The 19,601-nt window shown below is 46.2% G+C and overlaps 1 protein-coding gene and 1 pseudogene across 8 annotated transcripts in view; both read left to right on the forward strand.

The window, feature by feature from the left end:
* The window catches only part of HUWE1 (HECT, UBA and WWE domain containing E3 ubiquitin protein ligase 1), a 207,744-nt gene that overhangs the window by 114,878 nt on the left and 73,265 nt on the right, over positions 1-19,601 (forward strand). For all 8 annotated transcript variants that reach the window (XM_075873864.1, XM_075873865.1, XM_075873870.1 and 5 more), the window contains 6 exons: positions 1,776-2,146; positions 3,381-3,695; positions 7,502-7,883; positions 13,997-14,086; positions 14,700-14,755; positions 15,557-15,635. In XM_075873864.1, coding sequence (XP_075729979.1) covers positions 1,776-2,146; positions 3,381-3,695; positions 7,502-7,883; positions 13,997-14,086; positions 14,700-14,755; positions 15,557-15,635 — 1,293 coding nt within the window. The remainder of the gene's footprint in view (positions 1-1,775; positions 2,147-3,380; positions 3,696-7,501; positions 7,884-13,996; positions 14,087-14,699; positions 14,756-15,556; positions 15,636-19,601) is intronic.
* On the forward strand, positions 12,226-13,295 carry LOC142771900 (uncharacterized; annotated as a pseudogene).

The following is a 19,601-nucleotide window of genomic DNA, read 5'->3' on the forward strand; positions in this document are numbered from 1 at the left end:
GCTTACCCGAGCTACTATCGCCATTGCATACCAGTTCACTTGCAGTCCATTGTATGTGCATGTTTGTGCGTTCTTTGCACATGTTTCACTCGGGATCGTGCTAGGGTGCGGCGGGTAGTCTGTTCGGTTTTTGCAAGCAATGTGCGCAAGCGGCCTCACACGACGCGGCGGCGGCAAACGGCACCATGACGTGCCTGTACCACCGTCACTCCACCCGGCAGTTATCTGCACATGACTGTGATAAGCTCGCTGGCAGTGAGTCAAAATGGCGCATTCATTGCCACTGGCCACCTCCCTATCACTCTTTTTTATGCTTATTCATTGAGGCATCGCAAGTCGTTATCACTAATCGACCGGTCTTTGCCATTACCGAAAGGTGGAAAACCCTTGAAGGGGGGACGCGGGCCTTAGAATGGTTAAAAATTACCAAAAAGTCATTTTTTCGAATTTTTTAATTCCTATACGCACGTGTTCTGAAATTGTAAACGCTAAATTCGATTAATATATGGATTAGGATTAGTTATAAAGTCACTAAGGGAGTCAATGAGGGTGGCGACTTGGGCTTGTTGGTATGGTTGCATGATGATAGATGGTAGCGATGTGCCTTCTCTTGTCCGTGTTCGTTGTCTGCGCTACCATCTATCATCACTAAGGGAGTTGCAAAACGGCCCAAGAAAGGTAAAGTGTTTTTTAACTTGGCGCGCGCGTGCCGCTCGCGAAACAGTCGGTTGATCGCCGCCATCTCGAGCTCGTTGTGAGGCTGATTTCTTTGTGCACATTTTGCCGCCCTTCAAAATGGTGTCACATCAATGGAACGGTTGCCCTCACACCTTTTCTGAAGCCCCCTTCCCGATCACTCCTTATCCGGAGTGCGTACGCGCCAGGCGAGCTCCAGTCTCTCGCTTCCCATTGGCTGGTGTGGCGAACGAGGCTGTGATTTTTTTTTTTTCTGGTGATTGTCGGTCGCTGGCTCCCGTCTCGCGTGTGTGCTGTCTGCTTCCCGCTCGTGCTACGCGATCGACATGACTTTCAGTCTTCTTGCCGGCATGACTGGTAATGCTTGTCTGAAGAAGAACTCGCCAAGCGCACGGCAAGAAATGAAGGCGTCCGTGGAACGAGCCGTAGAAGAAAGCTCACAATGTGGTGGTGTCTCATAGTGGGGTCGAAGAGTTGAGCCTCCCAGGGAACTTTCACGCAACAAAAGTTATCGCTTCTCGCATTTATGGCTTCTTGCGTTTAAAGGAATTGTTGGTTTATTGTTGGCAATCGTAGATGCCGAGAACAGCGTCGGAAAAGTTCGTCGTGCGAAAGCTGACCGCAATTTTTTATGCTGCCTCCTATTTATTCTTTTATTTTTTATCCCCCTCTCTTCCGGTATGCCTGTGAAGAAACGTCTGGAATGATAACCACCTCACTCGCGACGTCCAAAATCTGCGTGTGGTGCTCGCCGCGTTCTGTGATATCTTTCGTCCCAAGCAAACTGCAGCAGTGCACACATGAGCGCGCCCTATCACATACTTCAGAATGCCTGTTTTACCTTTTTTTTCCTCCTCGTATGCGCTATATTTTTACCGCGACCGATGTTGGAAACGTTTGTTTTATAAGTAGAAGGCGCTGAAAATGTTCGCTGTATCTGGACCCAGTTTCAAAGGGTAGCGTAGGAAAATCGTAAGTGCACCGAAATATGGTCGTTATATCTGGGGTCTTTTAAGTGGGTTGCACTGTACAGTAGTTAGCTGCAGTAGCTTGCCGTGTGCGACGATCTTTTCGCGCAGGTCAGGCAGAGGTGTCATCGGACCCCAGTGGGAGCCCGCCCTCGGCTTCCAGTGGAGCAGCAGGAATAGTAGGTGGTGTCGGCGGCACTGTGCCCGTCGACCTTGTGCGCGAGGGCAGCGGCACTGACCTGCTGGACGAGGAACCTGTGCCCAACCTGGACCCATCTGGCGGAGTGGAGGACAAGGTTGCGGGGTCTGCAGGGTCAAGCCGCCCTTTCGGTCAGGCCCCTAAGGAAGACAAAAGCCTGCCTTTGCTGCCCAAGTCAGCTGTGTGCCGGCTTCTGGCGGAGCTGGTGCGCTCGTACGCCCCGTGTGCCCGGATGGTCGCCGATCACGTCTACACTGCTGGCCAGACAGAGCTCGTGCCGGAGGTCAGTGGTCTGCTTGTTTTCCTGCTTATATAAAAAAGAGCAAAAGGGCCTTAAATGCGTCATCAAGCATGAAAAATGATGGTGGGTGTTGTCAGCATGAATGATGCAAAATGTGTAGGATAATGCCATCACTTGAAATGCTTGCTTTAATAAGAAATCAGTCTGCCCCCATCACAGAGGCACTGCAAAACTGCTTTAGATGGAGAAAGATTCCAATTCTCGCAAACCTGGATGTAGTCTAAAACATCGATTGACTGATTTGTGGGGTTTAACGTCCCAAAACCATCATATGATTATGAGAGACGCCGTAGTGGAGGGCTCCGGAAATTTTGACCACCTGGGGTTCTTTAACGTGCACCCAAATCTGAGCACACGGGCTTACGACATTTCCGCCTCCATCTGAAATGCAGCCGCCGCAGCCAAGATTTGAACCCGCGACCTGCGGGTCAGCAGCCGAGTACCTTAGCCACTAGACTGCCGCGGCGGGGCAGTCTAAAACATCTTTGGCTGCAGAAAACTTGGGCAAGATCAATAGTCTTCCTCTATTCGCATTAGGCAAACACTTAAGAGACCATTTGACTCGGTGCTGGAATCGTGCTAGAGCCTCATGGTCGTCATGCAGGACAACCTGTAGTGCCATTAGGTAAACACTCAAGAGACCATTTGACTCAGTACTGCAATCGTGCTACAGCCTCACGGTTGTCATGCAAGACAACCTGTAGTGCCATTGAAGCAAAACCTTAGCGATACAACTGTAACAGAAGCTTGCTTGGGTTTATTTGCATAATGTGCTTGCCAACACTGGCCGATTGATTAGGCTAATAGATTCCTGCAATTCGCGATATGACACGCTTAGGTTTTCACGTGCCGCTGAATGCATGTGTTGCTGCTCAAACTGCCCTGCTTGGTGCTTTTGGTATGTTCTTCCATATTACTTGTGCCTTCACGAGATGCAATGTGCTTGAAGCTTGATGCGATATGCCTCTGTAGCATTCGTGCAAACGCGGCCGATTGCTTGCTTTATGGCTTGGTAATAGGACGCGTCACAATGACTGCTTCATTCTTATGGCATAACCTAGGGTAGGCGTGAGCATCTGGCATCAGCATTTCCCCTTGGTGACTGTTTTGTTGGGAAGTTCGAAAATGAAGCACAAATTTGCATCATGGCACTAGTCCTAAATGTGAGTGCTGGTACGAGGTATTTGAGTGTGACGGCAGTGTGATTGTCGTCCAGGAGATCAGTGCGCTGGGCTTCCTGCTGGACAACCTACTTCCGCAGTGCCAGAAGGCAGGCGACAAGGACAGCCCCGCCTTGGCTAGAGTTCTGGTGGCAGCTCTGGCCTCTGCCAACCACTCTCCTGACACGCAGGCCACTCTCGTGGTCGAGGTAAAGGCAGCTCTGCAGCGAGCGCTCGCACTGCCCGAGACGGTGGAGAAGCATGCCCGCATCCAAGCGCTGACCGGACTAGTTGGCACCATGATCGAATCTTGTCCACCTGCTCAGGCTGCCTCGTCCTTCAGGCATCTTCATGCCAGCATGAACAACATGGTGAGCTTTTCTGCTTTTTTTGCAGCTTCTATAATTCTTCACGTGGAAGGGCTTCCAGCCACTCTGACAGTGGGCTTCCCTGTGTAATGCACTCTATTAACTTTCTTTTTCATTTGACATCATTGGGTACTGAACTCTATTGGGTTTTATTGACTATAGGACTTGATCGCGCTTGTAGGGTGTAGGCTTGTCAAGTGTGGGCTTGTCGGGTGCATGCTTGTCGGGCGTGGACTTGTCGAATGCGGCGCCTGTCCGCTACTGCTCCCGTCCGGTGCTGGGCTTATGGGGCGCTGGGTTTATCGGTCGTGGACTTTGTTAGGGCCAGGCTGATCTAGTTCCAATCACTGGTTACAGATTTTGGATTGTTAGTTTGTCGCTTCTCTTTACCACATTGGGATTAATCAACAAAAAATTAATTTTACAACGATTTTTAGAGCAAAGTTGTGGGGTCTCAGAATGAAGCACGACGCTCACGGAGCGAATGGACACAGCAGACACTGTCGGACCAAAGCAAACAACACATTTATTCAATAACTGTTTACAACGATATCGCCAGCTGAATTAAAGGGGTAGTGAAACGCTCACTCTAAAACAACAATGCAGAACTACATGTGTCCACACGCACTAACTTGGTGACGTCATCATAAGGAATGCTTTGCCTATCGAGGAACATGAACTCTTCAGTACTTGTGGATGCGTGCACTTGGGACACCCATCAGAGTCTTTGCCATACACAATCGGTGCTAACTTTAACTCTCCAGCTGACAATATATTAGGCAGCATTCTTGGGGGATGCGAATAGCGTATGGCAGACGCCGATAAGCCCCTCTTGCGTGCGCTCGATATGCCGCAGAGTTCCGCCTTCCTCGATAGGCAAAGCCTCTGTGCAGGTCCACTCGGGTTGATGATATAGTTAGCGCGTGTGGCTGCCGATGGTGCCGCATTGTCGTTGTACAGCGACTGTTTCACGACCCCTTTAATACATCAGTTATGATCAGCATGCTAAAACAACCTTACACAATATTCCACAACACTCAACAACATAACAAACACACTGGCGGCTGCGTCAATGCTCGCCTTGCCACGAGGGCCCGTGAGCAATGACCCACGGTGCCGTCCGCACAAGCCCACTGCGAGAAAGGACCACTCGCTCCAACCCCCACACACCAGAGAACCACTGATGTCTCATGTGCCAACAGCAAGCATCGTCGCCAGGTGTCACTGCTGGCCCTACTGCATTAACCATGATGATGATAATGGTTGCAAACGCTCGTGAGCACAACGCCATCTACTGCTCGATTGGTGAGAACCCTAAGGGCGGACTATCCGCAAACGCTTGTGCATCACAAGATTCAAAGGACTTTACAGTGTGTGTTAGCACCCCTACAAAGCAAGGCAGAAGTTCACTGTATGATGTTAAGGGGGGACGCGGGTCTTAGAAAAGTAAAAAATGGCCAAAAAATCGATTTTGAGAAAAACGCATTTTTCGAATCTTTGAACCTATAAGCACCTCTCCTCAAATTATTAACGCTAAATTCGATAAAAAAATAGGTTAAAATCTATTTTCAAACCATCACGGGAGTCTCTAAACAACCCGCAAAACAGAAAATTTGTTCGAACTTCCCGCGCGCGCCGCCAGCGAAGCAGCCGGCGGATCGGCGCCATCTTGGGCTTGTTTTGAAGCTGGTTCCTTTGTACGCGTTTTGCGGGCTCTCAAAATGGCGTAGCTCCAACACAACGACTGCCCTCCCCCGTTTTGCGAAGCCGTCGGCCGGACCGCTGATTGGCTAGAGCGCGCGCGCGCCGGCGAGCCCCCCCCGTCTCGCGCTTACCATTGGCTGGCGCGGCGGCGCGACCACGGTTGCTCGCTCTTTTTTTTGTTTGTTTGTTTTTGCTCCGTCGGCGCCTGCTCTCGTGCGTGTTATCTCGTCTGCTACCTGGTCGTGTACCGACGTCGCCGACGTATACGTCTTTCTGCATTTCGCCGGCATGGCTTGGGAAGCTCGCCTGAAGAAGAACACTCGTCAAGCTTTCGGCAGGAAACGAAAGCGAGCGTGGAATGCGCGGCAGAAGGGAGCGGCCTGCGCGCCGCCGAGAACGCCGGAGATGGCCGAGGCAGCACATTCTGACGACAACGGGCTGTCGGAAATGCCTGTTATTGCCCAAAATCCTAGTGAGAGCTTCTACGCTACAATTTGGCAACAAGTCCCCAAGACCACCCATGCCTCACTGCGCAGCGTAGAAAGAGCAGTGGCTGAAGCCATCAGCCGCTTTAATCAGGGGGCCACGAAGAGCAGTGAAGCAATATCTGAGAAGCTAGGCTACAGTGCAGGAAACCTCTTCATGCGTCGTAGCCTTGAAAAGGATAAAACCAGGCTTCACAAATCGCGGAGGGAGCACCTGCAGAGCAGTTCAACAAAGGCAACACTTGCAAAGCGACATAGGCCTGCAAGAGACACTGCATACAGCCCTGGCATGCTGTAGAATTGTAAGGATGTCTGGGACAAAAATGTGCGTTTTACTTGAAATAGTGTTTTATGTATAAAAGGGCGATGTTTTTATATATAACATGTGTCTTCCTTTGGTTTTCAGTGCACCAGAACAGCCACAAAGTTGTAGACTGGGTTCCTTATACTGATTCAACGGCCAGTACACAGTTTTTAAATGAGCTGTGGCAAATATTTTGGGAAGGTGCATTGACACATTTGGTACAGCCATACTCACATAATGTAGAGCTATACAACGGTGCCATTTTTATTGCTCTAGCTTCACTTTAGCAAAAGTTACAGTTATTAGAAATTTTAAATGCGTTTTTCTCAGTTCGATGTTTTTGTGCACCACACTAAACCTTAGGGGTTTTTCTTATATGTTACTGTTGATTGAGAATGACAAACTTGGTATCATTTTATTTGTAATAACATTACCTATGGGGTGATGCTATTTTGATTACTCTAGAAGCATACTGTTAATTACAATTATGGATAGTAATGAGCGAAAATTGAACAGAATATCCATTGTAAGTGCTGGTCTGTTTTCTCATCTATATAATGCCTAAAAATTAATAAAAATAGCATCACCCCATACAGAAAGTCCTTAGCATTGGGGCTATGCATTTATTTTTTGGATCTGGCTTGATTATGTTGCCAAAAAGCCCCCAATGAAGTGCATAATTAATTAAATTACAGATGTTAATATCTTTTTATCCACTGGAGCTATTTCAGAAACAATTACATATTTGAAATCATCATCAAAAACTGTCCAAGATGGTGAGGTTTGGTCAAGATTGAGCCAAAAACAGAAAAAAAAATTTAAAGACCCATGTCCCCCCTTAAAGAAGATACTAAATATCTTTGATCATTAAGTGACGCTTGAGCCAATGTTTCATCAAGCAGACTTCTCTTTGTCGAGGCAGCAAGAAGGAAAGACATTCTTGATCACTGTAATTATTGATTGCTCTAGATTTCACGTAGTTTCACTTGGCTTTTTGTTTTGTCTAGGCATTGATGCAAACTAAGTGATAAGGCATACCACATCCTTCAAATTGCGAATCGTGGCTTTAGAACAATAAGGTTATATTTGTTGCTGTATTCTTTATGTAATTTCAATTGTACAAAAGAGGACGTTTTTAGAGGACATTACTTTTTCACCAAAATGTTGAGAAAAGTGCTGGTAACCACAGGGTTCTTTTATATGTAAATGCGTTACACAAACTTGTACTTTTTTTCTAATGTTTGTTGAGAGAATGCAATATCAGGAACACACTAGCTGCAGAAATGACTTGTCCTGACCTTCTTCCGATCTTTCAGGTGCGGGTGCTGCTCCGCCGAGGCTTGCTGACGGACCTGGCACGCATTCCACACAACCTGGACCTCTCTTCACCGCACATGGCTGCCACAGTCAACTCTGCCCTGAAACCTCTGGAGACACTGTCACGCATAGTCAATCTGCCATCGCAGGCCGCCCCCGGTGGGCACCCCCGCGGTGGGCGAAAAGCGACGGGCTCTTCGCAGAGTGGAGGGCCCGGGGCAGGCGGAGCCGGTGGTCCAGGAAGCGAAGCTGGCAGCTCCTCTCGCACACCGATGCTGCTGGCCTCTCACGACGAGGGGCGGGAAGATGAAGAGGAGGCGCATGCGCAAGTCGGCGACGAAGAACATCGAGACGGCGAGGACGGGCCGCCGCCTCTTGAACGTGAGTCAACATTGCGGGGATGCCGATGGTGGACTACACTTGCGTGAAAAAGCGATACTCGAACTTCATTACAACAAACTTGAATCTTAGATGAAAATAAGTTTGTTATATCCAAAAATTCGTTATAGAGGTTTATTGTTTACTCTAAATGTATTTCGAAACTGTTTTATTTATTTCGTCATATCTGGATTCGTTATATTAAGGTTTTAGTGTATTTTCTGTTTCTACCGAAGGGGAAACGAATAGTAGTCAGTATCAAATAGCTTTGAAGCATAAGGTCCCATTTGTTGGGTTTGCGTAACACCCTTAAGGGGGGAGGTGGCTTTGAAAAAAACTTTTTTATTTGTTGACCTACAGCAATGAAATTTGGCATGCATACTCATAAGTGTCTAGAATAGGGAAATATGCAGTTTCATCATGATAGCTTCAGTAGTTCTCAAGTTACATAATGCTACACGATCCAATTACATGGTCTGCTCGTGGAAAGCCTAGCGCTGCAACAAAACATGCCAGGAAGCTGCAAATGATGTTGATCTTTACTCAAAAGAAAGCTACAGGGTATGACACTCTCGGAATTTTTTAATAAGTTCTCGTTTTTTTTTTTAGAGATCATCATGGCTGCCGACACACATTGTCAGAAACAATGGCATGGACAAATCATCGTCTAGAAAAATAACAGGGCCACAAAACAGAAATTGAAGATTGCTGTACCCACAAGCAGTGTTCAGGGATTCAGGGGAAAAAAACGGAATCAAAATCGGTCCAGTCATTCTCGTGCTACTCTTTCCACGAGCAATGCACAATGTCCAAAACACGCTTGTGAGAAAAAGCCTGTCGAAGTTTTCGACAGGCTTTTTTTCAATGAACTTTTTTGTTTCTCGTTGGATATTGATGAAAATTGGCACAGACACTAAGAATAACCTCACAGTGCTTTCATAAAAATTTTGAAGCGATACCACAAATACTTTACGAGAAACAAATTATTTCTTCACTGAACCATGTGGAGGGGCTGAGCATAATGTCAAAAAAAAAAAAAAAAAACAGTATTGAGAAAGCTGCGTTTAAAGTTTCAACTTTTCTTTACGTCTCTAAGACACCTAAAAATTGTGATCTCAGGTTTGTCTTGTGATATTTGACTTCTTTTCATGATTTACTCCTTTTCATGAGTTACAAAGAACAAGTATGAATTTCAAACCAAGTTCTTTGTATGAAGGAGTGGTGTGATAAGTATGACAGAAAAGATTGTAATTGAATAAAACCATATATTGAAATTATTAAACATACTTTTTTGTGCTGAAGTTGTAATTAGCGTAATTATGTACTTGATTACAAATATTCACTGAACTTTTTTTTATTTGGAGAGAAGTTTATTGCATCAGAAAAATGGATCACACCATGACGGCCTATGCCTTCTTTCCAAATAACAAAGTTGTGGGCAGAAGACTGGTGGCACGGGAATTTCTAGCAGTATAATTAATGACACGAAACGGGCATATAAAAATTCGTGCCCCTGATTCACACATGCTCTTTTGCCGCTCTAGCCGTGAAACGCATCATCATACAGCCGGTCGCAGAAATTCTAATCTACAGCAATTCATTAACCTCGGAACATTCATAGACGTTCGTGGAGATATCAAGCACGGCTCCAAGCACGTCTGAATCGCATCACAAAAGCTTACTGACGGCACTCCATATGACCGTGGGGTGCGCGGCCGCGTGGACAGTGCAGCCGGCGCGTAATGCACTTGCCGGCGGCGTTCGATGACGATCCGCGAAATGAGTAACTACGAAGACAAAAAATCGGCACGCACTGCACTTGGCATCGCATTTTCGAATGACGACGCACGAAACTGCTAGCCGCTGTTCCGAGCGATCCTTGGCAGTGAAGGGGGGGGGGGGGGGTGACGAGCTTGACTGTGTTGTCCGCTGCCGATGCGTAAAATGCCCGTACAATATTCGGAGGAGCTAGCGAGTGATGTGGTACATTCCTTGCGAAGAAGCACGTCACCAAGAGTGCGCTTGCGCGTCGTTCCTGCCCGCAGTCTCGCTGTCGGCGGAGTTAGGCCTAAAGCCGACTCCGATGACGCGCCGCACTCGTAGTAATCTGATCGTGCATCCGGTGCGGCCACTCGTAGTAATCAGATCGTGCCGCCGCTTACAGCTTCGTTGCTTGCGAAGAAACACGTCGCCACGAATGCGCTAGCGGGTCGTTCCTGCCCGCAGTCGGCGGAGTTAGGGCTAAAGACGACTTCAATGACGCGCGGCGCTCGTAGACCGCGCTGACGCTCGTAATAACCTGATCGCGCATCCGCTTACTGCTCGTAACTAAAGCGTAGCTATATCTTAAGTGATTATCAAGCCGTGAACACGTCACGAAGTGGCGATTTTCGAGAGCCATGTCCTCGCGACGCACAAGCAGCAGACGACGATCTCCCGGAGCGAGCATCGAGCCAATGGCGAGGCGAGCTGAGGCAACATGGCGGCCACGGCCAATCAAGGGCCTCAAAACGACCTTCAAACATTTGCTTTTTGCTCGCTTGTTGTTAAAGGGAGGAGCCAGCTGAGGCGGGAAAGTTAAACACGGAAAAATGCTCTTTCCGATGAGCCCAAGAAGCCGGCTCCCGGCCCAAGCATAGCGAAGCTATTATTTTTTGAAAATCGCCGTTTTCTCGCCATTTCCAGAAATATTTTTGCTACCTAAATGGGTGAAACGAATTTTCCGAAGCACTTCTGCGCGGTTTTCAGTGTAGATATTTTGGAACCAGATAGAAAAAGGGTTCCAGAAACTGAAAACTTGAGTTTCAAAAAATCAATTTTTTTGCCATTTTTCGCGATCCCAAAGCCGCGTCCCCTCTTAAGGGGAGACGCGAGTCGAAAAATCGGTATTATTTTTATAATTTTCGATTTTCTGTTCTTGCTTGCTTTATCATCATTTAACATCCTAGTTTCATGCAGCAAAATATAAGAACAAGATTTGTGCCAGAAGTTTAAAAAAAGAACGCGTCTGAATGACTCGCGGTGACCGCAAAAGTCACGAATGCAGCCACATTTTGGCCATTTTCGAACTGCCGCCACTCAAAGCACGGGCGCCGGCCGCCATTGTGGAGACTTGCAAAAATTGCACAAAGCCTTCCTTTCTCGGCAGCTACGTCAGTTGGTTTCGTATCTGCGTGTGAAAATATAATAACGTTTTTCAGCGCGTCTTTTGAGCGCTCCCGCTGTCACGTGACGTGAAACCAAGACTGCCATTGGCTACCGCCATGCTGTCAGAGCCATTCCAGCAGTTTCGTATCCGCTTACATCACATCGGCACTTACGACTAGTCTAGTCAGCGTTGTTTTCTGCTCTACGTTTTCCACGATGAATGTCGAGAATAAGCGTAACTTTCGCCACCACAAGTAGCGGACGGCGTGCCCGTACAAGGGGAAGTGAAAACAGAAGCGAAGAAAAGCCATGAGCGCGGCGGACCCAGCAAGCCCCCTACGCCAGTGGAACAGCAACACCCCTCCCAGCGCAGCACAGGCAAGCGCATCTGATTTTATCAGCGACGCTTTCAACTTCATGAGCGCCTCCTCGGAGAGGAAGTTGGCAGTGTTCCAAGATGAAGAGATTGCCGACGGCGGGACTGGCCCAGGCGTCGTTATCTGTGAAATTGAAGCGCTGACCCGGCTCGTGAGCAGTGCCAGGTGCGGAACGGAACGTGCGGGAAATGCGAACTTGTGGTGGTGGAGGTCGCAAGCAAGCGCAAGGGCCTTGCTTCCCTTGTAGAGCTCCGTTGCACAAACGGGGCGTGCCCAGCAGCAGCAGTTTCGGCTGTGTATTCGTCAGAACGCACTGGTGCCAATTACTGTGAAGGGTCTGACACGGATCGGTAACGTGGAAGCCCTCGCAATAGTTTCGCCATCAATGTGAAAGTAGTGCTTGCTGCGCGTTCGATTCGTGTCGGACACGACCAGCTGACAAGGTTTTGTGGCATTCTTGGCTTACCAAAGCCACTTCACCATAAGACATTTTACAACATTGCCAAGAAAGTGCACACTGCTGCCACCAAAGCAGCCTCAGACAACCTAGCAGAAGCAAGACAAATAACCGCACTACAAACTGATTGGACTGACGTTGCTGTCATGTTTGATGGACTTGGCAGAAGCGCGGGCACAAGAGCCACAATAATGTTGGCACTGCAATTTCGTTAAACACTGGCCTCTGTCTGGACTATGAAGTGTTGGCAAACTACCGCCAAGGCTGTAGCAGCTACAAAGCCCTTGACAACAAAGAGGAAGAAGTATGGCAGGCCTTCCATTCTCCTGTGTGTGAAAAAAATGTGGACTGCACATCACATGCCATGTAAACACAAGCTGCACTACGCATATGGAGCAGGACGCAGTCCGATAACATGCAGTTCACCACATTTCTGAGCGACGGCGACAGCAAGGCATATGCTGCAGTCTGTAGAGCACAGGTTTATGGGTCGAAGGCAGTGACGAAAGAAGACTGCACAAACCATGTTGCCAAACGTCTTGGTACTGCGCTTAGAAAGCTGAAAACACCACTGCCCCGTGGGCAGAAGCTCAGTGACAAGAGCATTCAAAGGCTGCAGAACTATTATCAGATTGCAATAACAATAACCAGCAACCGGGGCAGCGTAAGAGGCATGTTCTCTGCAATTTGGGCCTCGTATTTCTATTCGTGCTCCAGCAATGAGGCAAACAGCCACAAGTCTTGCCCCGATGGGAAAGAGTCATGGTGCAAACAAAAGAGAGCCCTGGCTCTGGGAGAACCTGCTCCTGAACACACACCCCTCCTGACCAAAGCACAAGGCAAAGCACTGCTGCCAATTTATAAACGTTTGACAGATGCCAAACTGCTTGCCCGCTGTTTGCAAGGGAAGACACAAAACGCCACTGAATCCTTGAATGGCAAGATTTGGATGTTGTGCCCGAAGAGTCGTTTCGCATCACGCACTGCAGTGGAGACTGCCACCGCCATTGCAGTGCTGTGGTTCAACAGGGGCCACTCCAGCTTCGAAAAAGTGCTGGAGGAACTGGGAGTCCTTCCTTCGAAGCAGCTGGTCAGACTCAGCCTGTAAAGTGATCAGAAAAGAATCCGGAAGCTTTCCGTGAAGCTGACTGCTTAAGCCAAGTCCCATCGCCGCAGCCAGGTGAAACGAGCCAGTACCGAGAACTCTGTTCGCAAGAACCGTGAGGGCGAAACTTGTGCAGCAAGAGTGTTCTGGTGTTCCAAGTCTAGTAATAGACATGTTGAAGTACATTTACACCAAGTTTGATTTAATTTCAGCAAGAATTTCGGCATTCAATGTTAAAATAAACTTTCATTTGAGTTTTTGTCAAATTGGTGTTTTTGGTCATTTTTAAAGTTTGTGCACACAATTTTTGCCTTTTGTACTTCTTTGATCCCAATGAAATTTTGCACAGATGTTCTTTGAGGTGCATAGAGTGCGGAAACCTTGTTTATATGTCTAGTCTCACAACATATTTATTATAGTTCGAAAACAGAATGCCAACAGACAAAAGAGAATGACACCCTAATTTTCATTAATTTTTTTTAATGAGAAAATGCAGATAAAATTATTTCACCTAGATATAAGTATTTTGTGGCTTGTAATGAACTACCGAGTGTGTTTTAAAATGCTCTGGCATAATAATTACTAAGAAAAATTGTGTGCACAAAAAAGGCATTATTTCACAATTTCACACTAAAATATATTATAAAAATCAAACTATTATAGCTATAAAAAAGTGATTACATATATCATAACAGGAGCTCAATTTACACGAACTGTGCAAATTTCAGCCCTCTAACTTCATTATTATAAATTCTTTTTTCGAGGAGCGTCTCCCCTTAAAAAGTGAATGATGCCGACAATTGTTCAGTGCGTTGATTCTTTACTTGTCAGAAGGAAAGCAGTTTGGGCTATGCAGTCGTTGAGGGTGAACGGTGCTGCTTGCATCTTTCTTTGTCCTTTGTAATAACTGCTGGTGCTGTACACCCTCAAAGATCTTGAGCCTCCGGGAGAGGTCGCATGTGTGAAAGTGCTGGATATGTATTGAAACTGTTCTCCCTTCACCCTTCTCTTCACAATTTTTTCATTGCAGCTGTTGGAGGTCGAAATGCTGAGATGAGTTCGTCTGAGGCTACGAATGCCTATGGGGAAGTTACGGTAGACGACAACACCGACAGCGAATGTGAGTTGTGGTCAAATGCAGTTGTTTTTTCCTTTCCTGTCCTTTAGTCTTACTTCATGTTTTTGGAATTGTGTTCTCTGACAACTGTAATTTGTACATTACGGGGAAGCAACTACGGGGTGGTGGTGGAAATAAGTGGGTACACAACCAAAAGCAACGATTAACATTTTGTTTACACATAAGGGAACAGTGTTATTTATTGCAACTGACATTATTCTTTATTTTTAAAAACGATTGAGCGGGAAATGTGTGATGCTGGCAGACAATGCAGACTGTGCGTTTGCTCTATTGTCGTTATGTCGGTTTGTGACACAGGAATCTGCCGCAGTTAAACTATTGTGGCTCAGTAATATAAACAGAAAGACACTGAGAAGAATAGCGTTTAATCACGCCAAAATGAAAAGTGTATGAATTAAACATGGTGCCATCAACTGTCTGTACTGAGAACCTGCAAATCTGTAATTCTGATGTACTGGAAAACATATTGGAGGGTATTACAGAAGTGGTTTTTTTTGTGGATTCAACTCTTGTTTTGCTTAAATGGAGGTGACGACGTGCTTTCAATTTTTCTGGCCTCTGGTGAAGCACGTAAGCATGTTCATTCTCTGTGCAGCCCACGCAGTCCCCGAGGAAGCGGTGGTTGTCTGCAGCGAAAGCGGTGCTGTTCTGGTAAGCAGCACTTGCAGTGCTATTGCGAGCTTGTAGTCTTTCGCGGTCCACTGTTTGAAGATTCATTAGGCACCAGCCTCAGTACAGTGCTGGCAAGCAAAATTACCAATGTGGACATTCTAATCAGCACGGTACTTGTCAGGGATGGCAAAGATTAGCCAGCAGGCTGTAAGGATATGTAGATGAGTTTGCGGTTGTGGTTTTCGTTCTAGTTCATTGGTCATGGCTGGCTGAAAAGGGGATAGTTGTAACCATCCTAAACAGCTAAATTTATGCGGACCTTCATGGATTCATCTAAGACAACCCAAAGGCAAAGGCCATCTTCTTTGTCAATATATTGATCCGGCCCCACGACTCACAGAAAGCATCGTGCATCTAATGGGGTTTGCTCTGCCTCTGTGATCGACCCGTGATGGCATCGTCGTGTGACGTCATAATGAAGTCTCAAATTTCTGTGATTTGTAAGATCATGATGGCATCACTAGGTGGCATAATCACATATTTGTTTTGCATGACTCATGTTGATGCCGTCAACGTGAGATGCTTGTCAATTTTTGTGTTTAGTGAGGCATCTGAGCTATTGTGCTTTCGCTTTAATAACTTCGAGGCGTAATTGCTAACACTCCGATATAAGTGCGTGTCAAAGGCAGGAGCGCTAATCTGCCGAGTCTAAAATCTTCTGTGCCGGCTCGTGTCGGTCTCAAAGTCCTTTGTGTTAGTGCATGTGTGTAGTCTGTTTTCTCAGCAAAGGGTGGTTCTTCACGCTGTTGACCAACTTGCGATTCCTTGTGTGCTTTGCAGAACGAGGCCGACGGCGTTGACCTGGTTGGCATTGTGGACGCCCTGCTGGACAGGGACTCTGAAAATGCGCCCGTTCTCGGTGAATATGAGAGCACCTTGCATCTTGCCCACTCTCACCCCCCCCCCCCCCCCCCCACCCATATCTGTCTCTCTCTGCTTGGCTCCTACATCTGCCTTTACTGTCTTGTGCTACAGCTTGCAAAAACGCTTGCTCAAGCTTGCCCTTGCCCGCCCTTGCCTTGTGTGTTCCCTTTGTCTCATGTGCTCGTCGGGGGGTCCCACAGCTAGATGGGATGTCTCACGTTTGTCAGGTCATTATCGTTAAAAAACAAACTGAAGTTGTTTGTCATCTTGATGTGCAAATATAGAAAAGATGACCAAGAAGAGAGGTTGTACAGTGATGTGGCCACGGAGTATTTTCTATCACTCCCTGTGTTTTTTTTTGTTTTTTTTCGGCAAATGGGAACTGCACTGACGACTTCATTTTTGTTGCATTGTAAATAGCATCTAATGAGCTGCTGTTCAAAACAAAGAAAGGAACTCGATGCGATTCATAGCAAGAACATCAACGGCAAACTTGCTTCAGTGACTGCATTTTTACCTTGCATCAAATGCATAGCTTTGAGGTTCCAGACCTGCAGCTTTTCGATTGGGGTCAAGTTAGAGCAGTATCAGCATTCCATACGATAACAAAAAAAGGTTGGTATTGCAAATTGTCATGCCTAAGCTGTTCGAGTATCCTTTAAAACCCAGCAGTCTACACTCAATAAAAATTTGGGAGTAGGAAAGAGAAACTGATGGAAAGAAGGGGAAGTTAGCCATTTCCCAGATCTGGCTACCCTATAAGTTGAAAGGGTGTTAGAGGAATAAGAGATAACAGAAAGATCCAACGAATAAAGAAAACAGAGAACAGAAAGAGGAGAAAACTGCACTGTTTAGTCTTTCCCATAACAGTGCTTTGCAAAATCCACAGCAACGTTTTCAATTCTATCTGTGCAGTAGATAGTCTTGGCCATTGTCCCCAAGATCTTTCCTATAACGAAGGGCAATTGTCAAGTCTTTTTATGCACTGAAAACCTCTTTTTTGGAGGCACTTAAACAGGGACACTCACTGAAAAGATGACGGAACAATTCCTCACAGGAACTTGTTTGAGGCAACGTGTGTGGACTTGGTTTGAGCATGAAGCGTTGAATTATGCAGAAGCTTCTGGTTCTTGCCCAAGTCATATGATACACTCGTGCTCCTGCAAGGCTTCTTGTATCATACCTTGTGTGCTTGTGGCATTATTTACTTTCCATTATGTTACTGCTTCTCTGCCTGATCTGTTGTGTTATCTTTTTTGCATTTCAATTGTATGCTAGAGAAAAATTTGCCTCTAGTGGTTGTAAACTTCTTTCATGAAGCTTTGTCTTGCGGTGGTCACATTGTTGGGCGTTTTTCGGACCTTAGTGGCTCTTGCCTTTGAAGTCTGCATGCTGTTGCAATGCTCCTTAGACGGGCTTACTAGTTACGTTGCCGACACGTGAGAAATATGAATGTACATCCGGAAAGCATAATTTAAACTTCAGGATGGTATACTAGGTAGTTTTGAGTAGCAATTTAACATATTTGCCAGGTATAGGTTCAGATTCAAGCGCTGAGTTACGCACATTATATATACACAAATGCTGATACAGAAGGTACTTCTTGAGGCAGCTGCTGAGTAATTAAAGATCATCTTGCGAAGTAGGAGGACAAAGTGAAGCCTAGGCCTAAGCCAGGCTCCGAAGCATGTCTTACGATTTCTGTCCTGGGAATTAGAGTGCATAGGAGCAATGTTGACCTGCTTCTTGACTAGCTTCAATGCGAATCAGGAGGCCTTTCACCTGTGAGACGGACCATCACAACTCGGCATGCTTATCCATGAGCACTTCAATTCATACTTACACTCATGCTTGGACTCATACTTATCACATCTGTGAGTGTTTGTGTGTGGCACAGTGGATGACTGTGAAGCTGAAAAGGTGCAAGTACATGCGAATGCAAGTTCCACATAAGTGTGAATGTGAATAAGTGTGAACGCGAGCGGGTTGGTGAATGGGAGTACAGTATAACCTCATTACAATAGACCTCCATAGTGAAGAAGATTTTGGTCTGTTGTGAAAGGAGTATGTAAAATTCAAGTACTGTTACAACAGACTTATGGAAACACAGAATGGTTCTGTTATAACCGAAGGGAATCATGAGTCATGTACGAAGTTATTCTCAATGGGGCACAAAAAAATTTGATTTTCTGGAAATCATTCTTCAGTGTTTGTAACCTTTTTTCTATCATTCTAAAATATCTTCACTGAAAACTATGTAGAAGGGCTGTAAAAATTTTTTGTGCCTTCAGAAATGATGAAAGTGTAAAAAAAAAAAAAAGGTGGGACTTTTTTTTTTTAAGTTAATATTTATAGCGTCGCGACTGCACAACTGCCCACCACCATTTTGGACTTGTAAAAATATTTTGTAAAGAGCATTCCACGTTCGAAAAACAGACGTTTGAAATTCATTTGGAGGATTTCGATGGGCTGCTTCTGCCGTATTGCTCCACTACACCTCGCTAGTCGGATGCTCGTTTCGGATACGCCTCCGGAATAGCGTCGTCTGTTTTTTGTGTGTTACGCTCGCTAGTCGGATGCTCGTTTCGGATACGCCTCCGGAATAGCGTCGTCTGTTTTTTGTGTGTTACGAGATCGTGGCTGTCTAAGATCGCACTATTTAGTGACATTTTCACGCTCATTCTGTGTTCACGGGCTGTTAAGGCAGCTACAAGTGGAAGTTCAGTCTTCAGATTACGATCCCGCGCCGTACTCATCGCGAACATAGTACACCTGCATCACGAACCGATTGTCATAGCGTTGACTCATTGGCAAGAAGGTTTTACTTATCAGCACCTCGAACCTGCTATGAGGACCACCGTGGAACAGATCTTCATACTTGCGATCTAGCTTGTCGTACTTAGAAACATTGAGCACCGTGGCCATGCACATTGCAGCCATGCCTTCTGCTCAAAGTCGTGGCTAGGCCTAACTCTGCCCCGAACTTGGCAGGAAAGACCGTTGCGCTAATAGATGTGCGAAAGTGAAAAAGCCATAATGTGTTTCATCGCAAGCAACAATCTCTGCACACGAGGCTAGCATAAGTGCACAGTTGCTCACTCTTGGCACAGGATTTACGAGGACGAAAGCACTTCCCACAACCCGAGTGCTGCCACATGCCGCATGCAGCTATGAACGTCTGCTCCTGTTGTCCTGTTCCTTGTTGCGATGTTTGTGGAGTGTTGCTGTGAACGCTGCTCGTGAATGTTCATGTCGGTTCTGCAGTGGCAGTGCTTGTTGAATTTCTCCTTCAATGTTCGTCTAGCGTCATTCTGTCTTCGCACAGTCTTGTTGTCTTATGTCTGCACCATGTACTGAAGTTGGCGAGCTTTGCTCTCCGATTGTACTGGATGTGGTAGCTTGATTTCTTCGCACAGTTAAAGTTTCAACACAAACAATTAGCTTCTTTTAATCAAGAAGTCTCGGTTATGTTAGTAAAGGCCCTCTGTCCACTCATCGCTCCCATATCTGCCGAGCAACACCAATCCTTCATATGTGCTGTCACCTAATTTGTTCCTGACATGAGATCAGCTTCTGTAATGTTTTGCGAGTGCAGCTTTTTGCTACTGTGTATCACTAATATTTCTTAGTGGCAGTGACAGACTACAGAAGGCATGTACTATGCTTGAAAACCTGTGGTCGAATTGATGTGCATTGCATTTTGCACAGTACCACAAATTTGAAAAGTTGGCTCGAGAGAAAGGTAGAGGAGAGGTAGATTGTGGATGGAGGAGCTTTAGTGTGAAAGTATTATTTCAAATTTAACGGCAGGTATGTGTCTTGAAGGTTGGTTAAAAATAGATTACTTTGATGTGGTGGTGTTAAGCTATTAGTTTAGTTTAAGAACTGATGCCAGTGCAAAATCATGCAGTGCACGGTGTCTTTTATTCAGAAATGTAGCACAGTAGTTGCCAGTAGTAAG

The sequence above is a fragment of the Rhipicephalus microplus genome, chromosome 9, assembly GCF_043290135.1.
Source record: "Rhipicephalus microplus isolate Deutch F79 chromosome 9, USDA_Rmic, whole genome shotgun sequence".
In the NCBI taxonomy this organism is placed as follows: Eukaryota; Metazoa; Arthropoda; class Arachnida; order Ixodida; family Ixodidae; genus Rhipicephalus; species Rhipicephalus microplus.